The sequence below is a fragment of the Gavialis gangeticus genome, unplaced genomic scaffold (assembly GCF_001723915.1).
Source record: "Gavialis gangeticus isolate Ggan-Ray unplaced genomic scaffold, GavGan_comp1, whole genome shotgun sequence".
Lineage (NCBI taxonomy): Eukaryota > Metazoa > Chordata > Crocodylia > Gavialidae > Gavialis > Gavialis gangeticus.
Genome location: NW_017729006.1, coordinates 25,085,870 through 25,100,451, shown reverse-complemented (window position 1 = coordinate 25,100,451; position 14,582 = coordinate 25,085,870). Strand labels below are relative to the sequence as shown.

The following is a 14,582-nucleotide window of genomic DNA, read 5'->3' as shown; positions in this document are numbered from 1 at the left end:
AACTTAGATTGATTTTGCCTCGGGCTTGTTGAATTTCTGTACCTAGCCCCTGAATGCCACTCTAACCTCCTTCTTCTGCCCAATTTTCTGTTCTGCTCTCTGCCTGTGATTTGATAGCAAAGGTGTAGCAAATGTCTTAGAGAATCCAAGAGGGAGAAAGCCCTCTAGAAAGCCATCTCTACACCTCAGGACCTAAGGTATAAGTGACAGTGAGCAGTGCTGAGCCATCTATGGAAACTAGATTATTGCAGAAATCATTAATAAAGAGTAGGAGGCTCATATCTAATTTAATTATATTTTCATGTGATCCATAATTTATTAATTTTAAAATTAATTAACTTTTATCAGCTGCTGGCGAGGAAATACAGATTGATGCCTCTTATACAAATTACATTCTTTTCTGATGATGTTTTCTCCTCCCTTTTCTTCTTTCATCTTCTCTTTTTGGTGGATTTTCACAGAAGTGATTCTGATTCAATTATCAAAAGGATGTGTGCTGCATATGAAAAGCTGCTTGAAACACTTCATAACTTTTTCTCTCAAGATACTAGAGGAGATGGCTAGTTCAGTGGGAAGCAGGAACCAGAGTGAGAGAGCCAGAGAAGTGAGATGGTTGGGTTTCAGAGGCAGGCTTAGGGAAGTAGAGAAAAAGAGGCTCAATTTACTTACCCTTCCCTTGCACTTTCACTTGGATAAAGTTCTTCCTTCCAATGCTAAACTAAGACACACAGCCTCTGAGATGGCTGCGTTCCTTGGTGGATGAAGAAATCCATGTCTGTAGTCCCTCTGTCATTATATTTTTATGAAGGACTTTAGGCAGAGAGGTAGTTAGCTGTATTACTCTGAAGTCAGATAGACAGTAGGCAGGGTAGCACCTTAGAGACTCACTGGTTCAGGGATGCCTGAGCTTGTGAAGGCAACAACCTACTTTGTTAGACGCTATAAATTATGAATATGAAGTAGGTTATTGGCTGTAAAAGCTCATGTCTGTCTGAACCAGTGAGTCTCTATGGTGCCACCCTGCCTACCATCTGTCTGACTTCAGAGTCACCCTGCCCTACTTTCTGTGTAAAGGACTTTGTGATCCTTCAGCATCACTATAAGGGATCAGTGCCAATAGTATTAGACTACAAAGAAAGGAAGGATGGCTCAGGGAAAGGGACTGATGGGGATGAAGGAGCAGAAAAGAAGGCAGCTAAGAAGACAGATTGAAATCAGAGCATGTAGGACTGTTCAAAGAGTCAGGCAAAGGCCTAACTAGGGTTTGATTGACTTTTTTACTTGCTCATGTCATGGATAACACTAACTTCCTTCTTCATATACACACCTGTATATAATTAATCTCTTCTTCCTCTAGTTTGCTTTTTTCTAAAATACAGTAGAACAGTAACTACTCGCATCTGGTGGCTCACAATCTGCTTAGTACGCAATGGATTGCCAAATTAAAGACAAGCCACATTGTTGTTTGCTGCAGCTTTGATTTAAAAAAAAGTCACTCCTCTACTTAGCTGGAGCTCACTAGTGTCCTGTGCAGCTGATCAGCTAAGCAGTACACTTTGCAATCGAAGGTACAGGAAATACCTGGAGCACCACAGCAGTCCTGCACAGTTCTGGGCTACAGCTGCACACCTAGCTAGTTCACAAGCCCTCATATTTGCAGGGGAGTAAGGGACCCAACCCTTCAAAGCATCCAAGTTCTATGAAAGCTATAAAATATGCCTGTGATCCAGATTTGTAATTGCATTCAGGGCAAGGTTTTCAAAGCAACTTTATTGGGATAAAAATGGCTTTTAATGGGCTGAGGCTGAACACCTTCATATGGTTTGCTGTTTTTGTGCCTTTTTCTTGTCAAGTTAATTTCCATGTTTATCTAAGAAAAGATCATTTGAGATGAAATGGATTAAAAGGAATTCAAAGTGTGTACGTTACTCTTGGCCAATCTACTGATGAGCTTGATTTCCCTTTTTTTTTTCCTTGTGGTTTTCCCTTTGCTGAGGATGCAGAAGAAAAAGCTAAAAGAGAAGCAGAGGAAAATGCTCACCAGGGTACAGATGAAAAGAATACAGAAGACAAAGATGAAAAGACGCCAGCTGAGGATGCCACAGCAGCCAACTCAGAAAACAGCAAAGAACCAAATCCAGGGGAAAGCAAGAGCGCGGAATCCAGCAAGAATCCTGTAAATGGGACTCGGCAGACTGGTGTGAACAAGCACGAAGCCTCTCAAGGGAAAAATGCATCTAGGACAGGCAAGGGAACTGATTCACAAGCAACAGGAGAGGAAAAACAGCGTGTCCAGAACGGTAAGTTCTTTCCCTGATTCGTTAAACCCAAGCCCAAGGCCAGTTGTCTCATCTAGGTTTGGGAGTGATCCATGAAAAAGAAGGTCCTGGTGTGTTTTTGTGGAGGCTGCTCCAGTTAACAACTGGAGTCATCTCCTTGTTCCTGTGGGAAGTGGCAGATGAAGTCCTTGGAGTTGGACTGTGGAAGCTCCTGCGGAGAAGGTTAGCTGACCCCTTGAAGAATTATTCTTGTGCAGTTGGGGCCCTTTTCCCCAGAGGTAAGGGCCAGGTGTTGCTCCCACACAGAAATGCCATTGTACAATTGGGAATATTGTACAAATACTTTGTACAATAGGGAAACTGAAATAGTGTTCTGGGGCAATCCTCAGCTTCATGGAGCTTGTGCTTAGTTGACTGAGGAAGAGGAAGCCAAAGAGGTGATCCTCCCCCTCCATGCGGCACTGGTCAGGCCGCAGCTGGAGTACTGCGTCCAGTTCTGGGCGCCGCACTTCAAGAGGGATGTGGACAGCATGGAGAGGGTCCAGAGGAGGGCCACTCGCATGATCAGGGGACAGCAGGGCAGGCCCTATGAGGAGAGGCTACGGGACCTGAACCTGTTCAGCCTCCAAAAGAGAAGGCTGAGGGGGGATCTAGTGGCCTGTTACAAATTACTCGGGGGGATCAGCAGGCATTGGGGGAGTCACTGTTCCCCCGAGCACCGCCAGAAGTGACCAGGAATAATGGTCACAAGCTGGCAGAAGGTAGGTTTAGGTTAGATATCAGGAGGCGCTATTTCACAGTCAGGGCGGCTAGGGTCTGGAATCAACTTCCAAGAGAAGTGGTGCAGGTTCCTACCCTGGGGGTTTTAAGAAGAGGTTAGATGAACACCTTGCTGGGGTCGTTTGACCCCAGTACTCTTTCCTGCCATGGCAGGGGGTCAGACTAGATGATCTTCTCAGGTCCCTTCTGACCCTAGAAACTATGAAACTATGACAAGTGGCTCATGAACTGTTTTAGGGTAGTTTAACAACCATTTACACTGCTTCAATAATCTCAGTGGATTTCAGTGAGAGCAGAGGCTCTGGCTTTGAGCTTTTAATTTTCACTCTACTTTCGTTTTTCCTTTGCTATGCTGTTTGTTATGATACATATTGGCCTTCTTTCCTATATGTCTCATACAGCATCTGCTGAGTTAAAGCTCAGGATGGTACAAATGTGAAGGCAGGCATAGTCCCCATTCAAGAACAACATGGGGGTTAAGAACACTCTGATGCTTTCAATAGTTTCTTCTGTGGTCATATCTCCTTCTTGTAGGTGTCAAAAATGCTTTGAAAGGAATGATAATGATTTCTGAAAATTAGTGTCATTCTCAGGAATAGCAACCATGCTCTTTAATTTATTGGAAAAGGCCTTTATGAGTTACAGTCATTGCAGGGTCTTTTCAGACTCATGAAACATAATCCTCATCTCTTCGGGTTGAATGCATTTTCTTTATGTAGTGCCTATATGTTAATATCTCATTGTAAATCATTCTCCTTATTATTGCTTCAGCTTGGTAATTTCTTCCAGAAAGATCATTATCCTTATCATTCTACTGTGCTGCTGGCAATATGGCAGGCTAGCTATTATAATATTCAAAAGCTCACTATTCATAATAAGTAATATTCAGGGAAAGGTAAAAAAAATTGTCTCCTCATATTAGTTTGAAATCTTTCTCAGTAACAGCCTGGGTGCTTTTGGAAAGGCATCGTGCTGTGTAGTAATATTCATGGGGGTATTCATCATCTTTACCTACACACACTTGGGGGCAAGTCGCTTATTTTTGTCAATGGTCACATAAAATATAATTCATTTCTCATTATCATCAGTCACCAGAATATGGACAAGTAAGTAAATTTCTGTACCTGCGCACATACATTTTCATAACCATCCATTGAAATCTAAGCAGATTTCAACTAAGCAGAAATTTAACTTTCAAACAGAAGACCCAATTCTGCCATAAGTTCCCCATAAACTAGTGGTATCGGGTCTGTCAGAATATTGGCTCGCAAAACTATAAACATTTGAGCTGAGGAGATAGATGACTTTGTTCTATCAAGCTTCTGTTGTCCTCCCTTCTCCCACATCCATTACTTATAAAACTTGCAAGGTTTTGTCTTAGGACTACAGATGGGTGGGAAATAATTTTCCCATTCTATAACAATTGTTGAGATTTCAAAACATGTTTCACTTTGCATCAGGATAATGATGTTTTTTTGGGGGGGTTTGGAAAAAAAAAAAAAGGTGGGGGAACTCATTCCAATTATATAAGCTCAAGGAAAATAAAAAGACCCCGTTTCACATTTTTGATCCAATTCATTCAGACCTGGAACTTGAACTTCAATTTTCTGTATGAGAGACTAAGCCAGTGTGCTAATGGGTACTCTAGGATAGATGTCTCTCTGCCTCTTGTTGGAGCTGCTCCACTTTGTATAAATAATTAAATATTTATTAGAGCCAGGATTTGAATCGGTCTTCCAGGTTCTAACTGGTTTCCAAACCAGCCTATAAAGTCATCTCTCTTTGTCTGACCAAATCAGGTTGGTGCCTGTGAGACACAATTGAGCACTTTGGGCTTGATCCAAATCTTGTTAAAATCAAAGGGGGTCCGTCTGTTGACTTGAGTAGAATTTTGCATCATATAAGTTTCAAACATAGATACAGGACTGTTGAAATAAGGAATACAGTTTTGGTTTAGATGTATAATATAAGTCCAGATTTCAGAATCTATTTGTACACATATTTCCACCACAGCGCTGGGCGCTTTTTAAAGTGCCCAGCACTGTGGCGCATACATTTGTATAGATGGCAAAATGTGCATCAGCACTAAGAAAATGGTAGTGGCAGACTTTTGAACTAAAACACAATGAAGATTTCAGTACAGAGAAAGGTGCTTGTGACTTAAAATAAAGACAAGAGCCTTTTTGCCTGGAATTTGTTCCTGACTGAATACTACTGTAGGAATCTGTGAATATTTTTCTTTCTTTCTTTTTCCCATGGACACTGTAGGATGCTGGATAATTCGCTAAATGTGATTGTCTACTCTGGTTTTACTACTCATTAATGTGAATTAGTAAAGTTTTACTTTACTGTTACTGTATTAGGATTTGTGATTAATCCCTCTTTGGCTGGAAACCTGCAGGAGGATTTTTATGCATTTTAACAGGGACTGGGCTTTTTAGCAGCCAGAGTGATGACTACTAAGGGAAGGTGAAGGGTTGTTGGTTGTAGCTGTGTTGGTCTAAGGACATAGGCAGACGAGGTTCTTTGGGTAGATGTGATATCTTTTATCAGACCAACTAAATAGTTGGAAGCTCTTTGCAAGCTTTCAGGCACAAAAACCCTTCTTCAGGCATTGGGAAGGTGAAGGCAGCTTCTGTATTGGGATGGCAGCTTTAAATTGCAGCTTTTTCTTTAGGGCTCTATTAGTAGAGACTCCTTGGGAAGCAGGGTAGATGAAGCAGGCCCATGCCTGTTGCCCCAGCTCCTTGGTTATATTACATGGTGTCAACATCACTGTTTAAAGCCTGAAGCCCTTGAGGAACAGACTACATCATGGGGCTAGTCTATATTGGACCAACAGACTGCCAGAGAAGGCCAGACATCCTGATTTTGTGACTCCAGATGTGAATATCTGGGGTAAGACCTGTTGTAGATTTTCCGATAGACTGAGAAAAGGATGAGTGACAGGGGAGAAAGAAAACTCTTGTTTGGGTAGTCCTGTTACAGTCTCTACTGTATGTGATTGAGGTATCTGGTCAGTGAGGATGGAGGGTGAGGGTGGTCCTAAAGCACATTCCAGGGAAATACACTTCAGGTTTACCAGCTGCTGTCTTCATTTGTAGATATGGTAAAGGCCCAGTCCTTTTGGCCTGGAGAGTCCAAGACTCTCTATATAGACAGAGAGAGTCCAAGACTATCCCACAGGTCACAGCCACCCAGTGATCTGAAATGTAACTTAACTGTTGTTAGAGGACTAGTTAAAAATGCACAGAACATGAAGCAATGGTTTCACACTGCCTCAAAGGAAACTGAAATTAAATTTCAGAAGTAACTTCCTAATAGTAAGAACAGTAGGGCAATGGAACAAGTTATGGAAATTGTGAAAGCACCGCCTTAACTGGTGGTTTTTAAGCAATTGTCTGGGATGGCATAGGAATACTGCATCCCACAGGTGACTGGTAGGGGAGACACAGGGGGAAGGATGTGCCCCTGAGACTGGCCCCCGACTCGGCACTGCTCAGCATGGGGCAGTGTTTTTGCCATGCAGGCTGGTGGCATGTTGAGGAGGGGAAGGCACTAAGCTGTGGCACAGAAGTATAGAAATGGATATGGGGCTTTTGGCCCACCCCTGGGCCTGCTCCCGGGCCCGCCCACAAATTGTGCCCCTGCAGACTCAGGAGGCACTAGTTGCTCCTGCATTCAGGCAAGGAGTTGGACAAAATGACCACCGAGGTATCTTCCAACCTTATGATACTATCTAGTAATGGAGGTAGCTAATAACTAAGAGTAAAAGAAAACTGAATTTGATTGTTTGGATATGTCTAGGTGGGTTGGACCCTATAAAACATGAGTTTTCTTATTACTAAAGTATCCTTGGCCATTTCAAGGTATAGCCATTTGATGGTATGCAAATTTGACCTCTTGCTCATAGAACTAAGACTAGGCTACATTTGAGTGTATTGGGCATAGTTTCTGTCATTGTGAATGGGATTACAATATAGATTCAATTTTGCACTAAAGAGATTATAACATTTTATTAGATTTACAAAATGTGTATTGCAAAGCTTGAATTTCCTGTTAAAACCCAAGCTTTGGTGATTCATTACATGGTGGTTTGTTAATACAAAATCTCTACTAATTCTGTGCATCATAGTTTCCATTAAAAACTCTTTATTGAATCTTCTGATTTGACTGGGTGAGAGGCAATGTTAAGTTGCATCCTATACTGAAGATGCATATGTCTTAATACTTGTTTCCAGGTGAATTAAAGGAAGATAATAACAAATCAGACAAGAAAGATCAGTCAAATGTGGGAAATGAATCAAAGACGACAGATGGTAAGGACTTCATTTCTATTACATTTTCCCATCAATATATGCAGTCTACTGCATTCTAGGCAGCCAATAGTTACTGAAAATAAATATGGACAGGCTTGGCTTCATCTTTCTGATTTTCATTGGACCAAATTTCATTCTGAGGCATATCAGTATAAATGCACAATAAATCCACTGACTTCAAAATTTGCAAATTTTTAGCTCATTGTTTATAATCATACATTGCACTGTGCCATTATAAAATCAAGATACCCCTGGTTTAGCTTGCTGGGATTAGTGGAGTAAGCATGCAGAGATGAGCATCCCTGGTGTGTAAGAGACTTATTAAGAACAAGCTGAGAAGGGATATGCCTGAAGCACTGCTTCACTCCATTGATCCCAAATTGTGAAACAGTCTATTGCAGCGGTTGCAAACCTTTTTCTGTCAACGTGCCCCTTGGTCTCAGAGTGAGACTTCACATACCCCCTTTCAATTGTCAAGACATTGTTTTAGGCCCTTCGACCTGTGTTAGACAATTTATGAAATATATCTCATGTACCTCCAGGGGGGTACATGTACCCCTGGCTCAGAAGCACTGGTCTATTGTATATCAGGGCAGATGGGAATAAATAGAAGAGCCCTGAGTCTGCTCTAAGTTATGCCAGGAGTCAAAGTGGCTCCCAGCAGTCCCAAATATTGGGAATGTGTAAAGGTGACTCTAAGACACTTTTACCACTTTTTATATCATCACCTGTATCCAGAGATACGCTGACATAGCTGAGAATCTGGACTCATTGTTTCAGAAGTTATTTAGTAAATACTGGCATTATAAATTGAATCATAACATAATGTTACCTTTTGTTTGTTCTTATATCTCTGTTAAATTTACAGAGCAAATACAGCCTACATATTCAGTGACATCACACAGTACTTAGTTTAGATATTCAAGTACCATGACCCTATTATAATTACTACAGGCAAAGTTTAGAATTATATTAATTGTGCCTTCTAATTCATTGAAATAGAATGTGTCCCTTCAATTGAATGCATATGTATGAATTATCTGATAACCATAACATTATTGTGATAACATTATAATTAAAAAGAATATATGGCTAACCATAAAGTAAGTAATTGATTCAAGGACACATATTAATTACACACACATAAATAAGCAATTTTATAAAATTGTGTTCTGGACAAAGTTTGACTCGCTTGTTGTGTTAGAAAGCCATGTTACTTGTATACTATACCTACTGCCAGAAAACCCCTCATCCATGAACAACTGATTCAAGCTCAGTTCACTACTATTTAGAGGAGCATGCTGTAATCATGACCTGCTGTGTGGTCATAAAAATATCTGTGAATTCCCAAATCTTCATAGATTCATATAATGGGGTATACTCCAAAGTGCAACAGCCCAAAAGGGCTTAATAGACAGAATAGTTACACCCTCAGCTGCTGTTAAGTAACTGACAAGTAACAGCTGGGATAAAGGGCAAGTAAGATCAGTACTGGAGAGGATTGGGACCTCCTTAGAGAGCGTCTTCAGCAACAACTGTCTGCAGAAAAGACCCTACAAGGGGTGGAGTAAGTCAGCTGGGAAGCAACAGTAAGCTGCCTTCTTTGTGAACCCACAAGATAGGGGCAAAATCAAACTTTCTAAGGTCACATCTTTTGGCTCTTGGGATGATTAAAGAGTAGGTGGTATAGGCTGGAGGTCCAGGAGATAGGGATCTGAAAGGGATGGATACCTTTAGTATTCCCTTAGAAGGAGATTGAAGGCATGAAGTCACTATTTGCTATTCATTCCTGAATAACCATTTTTGATCTCCTGTTAAATTTTGGTCATCCAGTTAGGAAGGAGGACCAGTATCCATGATAATCACCTTCAGGAAGTAGTTAAATTTAACAGTTCAGGAACCACCCTCAGAGTCAATGGTTGGGTTTTTTTCACATTCACACTCTTTGGGTACATCTATATAAGACACTATATCACTGTAGCAATGCGCTACAGTGGTGTAGCATTGGTGGGCACAAACTGTGATGCCACAGGTATGTCACCATAGTGACACCACAGCTACATCCTCACTAAAGCATGCTGGTATGGTGATATAATGGCCAAAAATAACAGTACACTGCTGGCACAGCACAGTAATGGCTGTTACTGCAGTGCAGTAACAACGACGCCATAGGGGCATGTGTAGATGTATCCTTTGGGGAATTACAGATGATTGCATGGACAAAAATCATGAAAAAATTGTTAATGACCAGCAAAACAAGAAAAGATCTGTTTTTGGTTCTAGTTTATTTGTGAAATGTAATTTAACTAGATCTATCATTTATTTATCCTGGAACAAGCTTCTTTACGAGCAAAGTGAGAGATCCAGAAAAGTAAATATTAGCTTTGCATATGGTTATATGCTTACAGCTGTGAGCATGCCCTCTTCCACACTAATATATATATTTTCACCTGCTAGAGGAAAAGATGGGGGTGGGGAGAAGAGAGAGAGAGAGAATGAAACTAGGTAGTAGCCCTGTGCGAGTAGCCAGCTATTCGATCTGGTTTTGGATCCAGCCGCTTCGGATAGCTGTGATCCGATCCAGAGCTCTGGATCAGTTTCCTGCTTCAATCCAGCCGAAGTGGCTCTGAAGCTTTGGAGCTGCCTCGGAGATCCGGCCAGAGGGTATAATGGGGAATCAATGAAATATCTATAACTTTGTTGTTTTTTGTCTGATTTGGATGAAACTTGCAGGGGTGGTAGCCTCTGCTGAGAGCATGGAACTTGCCAAGCTTCAAGAAGATAGGTACAGGGTTTTGGGGGGAACTGCACCACAAAGTCTCCCAGCTGTCATCAAGGAGATAGGTGCAGGGCTTCTGGGGCAGTTGATGGTCTATATTGATTATTTTCTCTCCTTAGTCTATGGTTTTGCAGGTGTTAATCAATACAGACAATCAACTGCCCCAAGACAGAGACAGTCAGTTGCACAAGCATCCATGTCAGGAGTTTTGCCTGTCAGCAGCTAGAGGTGCAGGGCCCCAGAACCCCCCTGCACCAATCTCCTTGACAGCTGGCAGGCATTGTGGCCTCAGCTGGGGCTACCATCCCTGCAGCTTTCATCCTGCTACACCTTAACACACACAATATCACCCATGTCACGCGTTTTGCTTGTCCACAGCTTGAGGTGCAGTTTCCCTCACACGCCTGCACTTATCTCCTTGAAATTTGGCAAGCTTCGTGGCCTCAGCAGGAGCCACCACCTCTGCAGTTTTCAGCCCACTGTGGTGTAACACATACATGTGACATGAGTTTTGCTTTCAAGAATTTGGGGTGCAGTTCCTCCCAAACCTCTGCACTTATCGTCTTGAAACTTGGCAGGCTTCATGTTCTCAGCAGAGGCTGCCACCCTTGCAAGTTTAATCTAAATCAGACAAAAACAACAAAGTTAGAGATATTTTATTGATTCCCTATTATATCCTATGGCTGGATCGCCGAAGCTTTTCCAAAGCGGTTTGGAAAGCCTAAAGAAGCCAGCGCTTCCATCTGGACATGCTGCTTTGGATGCTGAAACATCCGAAGCTTCTCTGGATCTGAAGCACGGTCTGAAGACTCGCACAGCCCTACTAGGTAGGTAAAGAATATGTTATGCTGTTGGTACTACACAGTGTGAAGCTTTGTGTGAACTAACTACATTTATTTAACCAGCCTCTCAGGAGGGTATTACTGCTTGGGTTGAGCTCTGTATTACCACAGCTAATTTGCTATTAGTACCCAAGCTAGCTATTTTAGCCAGCTCAGCTATGTAAACCTACCTGCAGACACTAAACTATGTGTAATCACTTGCCTATGATGGGTTGCATTGCAGAGCCATGCTGCACATTCAAATTAAAGCTGGATAGAAACCAGCTACAGAGATATTACACATTTTCAGGCACTAACTTAGTAGCTGATTGGCTCTTTTTGTAGCTGGATAGTCATTTTTATGGTGTGATAACTACTTTGCGCGTGTGGATGGTCTAAATGTATTGCCCAATTAGCCAGTTAATTGTGTGATGCTTTGCACTTGTGGCCAATTCTACTTTGCATTTGTGGCTAGTCTAAATTTATTACGTGACTAACCAGTTAATTGTGTAACATATGCAACATGTAGCAGGGTCCACAGTTTAGTCTTTATATTATTAATAGTGCAATAATTTAAATTGTTGCACCTTGCTTTGACTATATATGTATCACGTATATGGCAACATGGAGCTCAGCATGGGTTGAAAAATCTTTCTAGTGCTTGCATGGCTACCTTGTGAGTACTGACAGATGAGATAAGATCAGTCTGAGTCTTGATAAGCAGCAGCCTCAAGTAAAGGTTGATAGTTTTTCATAGATTCATAGATTGTAAGGCTGGAAGGGACCTCAGAAGATCATTGGGTCCAGCCCCCTGCACCAGACAGGCTAGACAACTGGGGTCAGGTGACCCCAGCAAGGTGACCATCCAGTCTCCTCTTGCAGATTTCCAGGTTAGGTGATTGCACCACCTCTGGAGGGAGCTTATTCCACAGTCTGGACACCGTGACTGTGAAGAAGAGTTTCCTAATATTTTAGGAAGTTTTTGAGTTGGTTCTTCTGAACCTACAAAATGTTGTTGGCGAATTGCCTGCTGTCAGTCACTTAAATGACTGGTTATGAGGAAAATAACTGTGGAGTACATCACTAGTAGGAAAAGACAGGACAGAATGAAGATGTAAAAGAAATAGCACAACTGCAGACAATAAATGGAACACATAAGAAGAAAAAAAGGGGAATGCATGTTTTTAGATTCTAGTGATTAGTGTGGCATCTACATAATAAATGGAATGCATTATGCCAATTAAACTAGGAATAACAGAAAATCATTAGAAAGATGATTTTTGTGTTTTTAATCATGTGGACTTATCCATTTAGTAATAGACATACTGGCTGTGTCATTTCAGAGGCAGTGCAGCAGGTTCATTTATATCAGCACTCTTGGCTAAAGAAACTGCTATTCAGAAAAAAATAAAATAGTCCAAGTGTATAATAAGCAATGCTCCCATCTAGTGGTCACATAGCAATTCTGCATTTTAACAGGTGGGACCTTCACATGTATCATGAGCTCCGCCTTTCCAAAAGATTGGGCTTAGGATATAGTGAGAATACAGAGATGTATCCTAAATGCACATGTTTAAGCAACTCATCAAGAAGACAGAAATGTAGTTGGTTTTCTTAGGTGAGCAGGTTAATATTATTCAACCTTAGGTAAATGTACCTGGGCCTTTCTAGTTATGTTTGCAACCTTTTGCTGTTGACTAGGTGGCAATCGTGCCATTATTGCAACACATTCCATTACCCAAGGGGTTTCATTTTTGCCACCTGTGTAATAACATGGCAGGACACCCACGGTGGCTGTTATGCAAAGGGATGGCGGCAATTTCTGATTGCTGCTGCTTTTTTGATTGCAGTTGTGCAGCTGTGACAAAAGCCAGTCTTTTCGCTCCCTCCCCAACAGCACCTGTGGTTGTTGCTTTGTTGCTCTGCCCTAATTATGCCAGGGATTTTCACTGTCCTACCTGCCCCTCAAAAAGATCTGCATTGGCAGATTAGCTGGTGTGGTTACCTGATAGTACATGTCTCCGCAGAATAGGTTTGCAGACATGCAAATGCAGAATACTTTTCAGAGTTCTAGGTCTTTTTAATGGCAGTAGTTCCATGTTTGTACTGAGAAGTTGGTGCTAAAGGTAGCAGGGATTTTTCGCTAGTTTGATACAGAAGAGTAGAACTTTTAACGAAACATCAATTGCATCATAAATGCTGCCTGTCTCTGCAGTTACTCCCTGGAAGCAAGGGCATGGTTTCTAGTATTGCAGTCCAGTGTTATAAGTCTTTCTGGCTTCAGTTAATATCCAAAAGGGGAAGAGTCTTGGCAATAAGGAACCATTGCACTGGAGGGACAACCTGTTCACCTTACTTGCTTACCAATGTTGGTTACTCAAGTGAGCAGATGAACAAGGTTTGTCCTTAGATTCAGATAGGGTGATAGCATGAGGAAGATAGATTTGAGCTCGTATAAAGTTCCTTCGTGCCAAAAGGTAGCCTGATTCCTTTCTTACTGACAGAAATAAATTTCTATTTGAAGTTTTCCTGAGTTCATGTGGTAAATACAATAGATACTGCCTTGCACCACTCTGTTTCAACACTATATAGGATGCTTCCCACAGTCCAGCTACAAAGGCATATTGGGATTTCAATGGGTCATGATAATTGCTGTAGACTATGTCTTCTTTATTAATAATAATTGTCATTTGAATTTCAGTAGCAGTTAAATACTGTAGTCTAGAAAATGGTGTTTATTGAGCTGGTCTCTGTACACACACACGCACATATCTTACAGAAACAGTCCCTACTTCAGAAGCTTGTGGGAAAGCTTGACATCATTTTGCTATCCACACGAGGCCTGTGCAAAGTGGCTAGTATTTGCTTCGGATTCGGCTGATTCAGGGAACAGTGATTTGATACCATGATTCGAACCACTGCCCCAAATCGATTTGGCCGAATTTGATTCAGAGATTCAGCCACCACCAAATCAGCCAAATCTCCAAATCAAACAAGCCCCATCCCCTGCTGCCCGCTCTCCCATCAATGGCTGCCCCCCCCAGCCCCAGTGTCCCAGCTCTTAAAAAAAAAAAAAAAAAAAAAAAGCCCCACACTCATTGGCTCTTGCCAGGCAGGGAGGCGATCCTTGCTGCCACCCACTTCCCAGGGCTACATGAAGGGCTCTGCCATGAGCCCCCCAGAAGCCTTGAGGCTGCTGCAGCAGCTGGTGAGTGCAGGGTTTTGTTTTTTGTTTTTTAAAGAGCTGGGATGCTAAGGTTGGGCAGGGAAGACATTGATGGGGCTGAGAGAATGGGTGGAGGATGGAGGCTCATGGCAGAGCCCCCCATGCAGCACGGGGCAGTGGAGATTGCCCCCTCCACTGCCTGGCAGGAGCTGGTGAGTGCAGTTTTTTTTTGTTTTTTGTTTTTAAAGAGCTGGGATGCTAGGGCCAGGCATTGACGGGGCTGGGAGAGCAGGTGGGGGTTGAGGGTGCTATGGGGGGATGAGGAACCAGGGAGGAGATGGGGCCTGGTGGAGGTCCCCCCATGGTCCCCTCCTTCACCCTCCCCCCCCGCCCCCTACTTACCAGCTTGGTATCCGGGTCCAGCTCCCTGTAGCAGCG

At 42.3% G+C, this 14,582-nt stretch overlaps 1 protein-coding gene across 7 annotated transcripts in view; it reads left to right on the top strand.

The window, feature by feature from the left end:
- PDE1C (phosphodiesterase 1C) overlaps positions 1-14,582 on the top strand; it is a 604,326-nt gene that overhangs the window by 562,728 nt on the left and 27,016 nt on the right. For all 7 annotated transcript variants that reach the window (XM_019509001.1, XM_019509005.1, XM_019509004.1 and 4 more), the window contains 2 exons: positions 2,004-2,300; positions 7,301-7,378. In XM_019509001.1, coding sequence (XP_019364546.1) covers positions 2,004-2,300; positions 7,301-7,378 — 375 coding nt within the window. The remainder of the gene's footprint in view (positions 1-2,003; positions 2,301-7,300; positions 7,379-14,582) is intronic.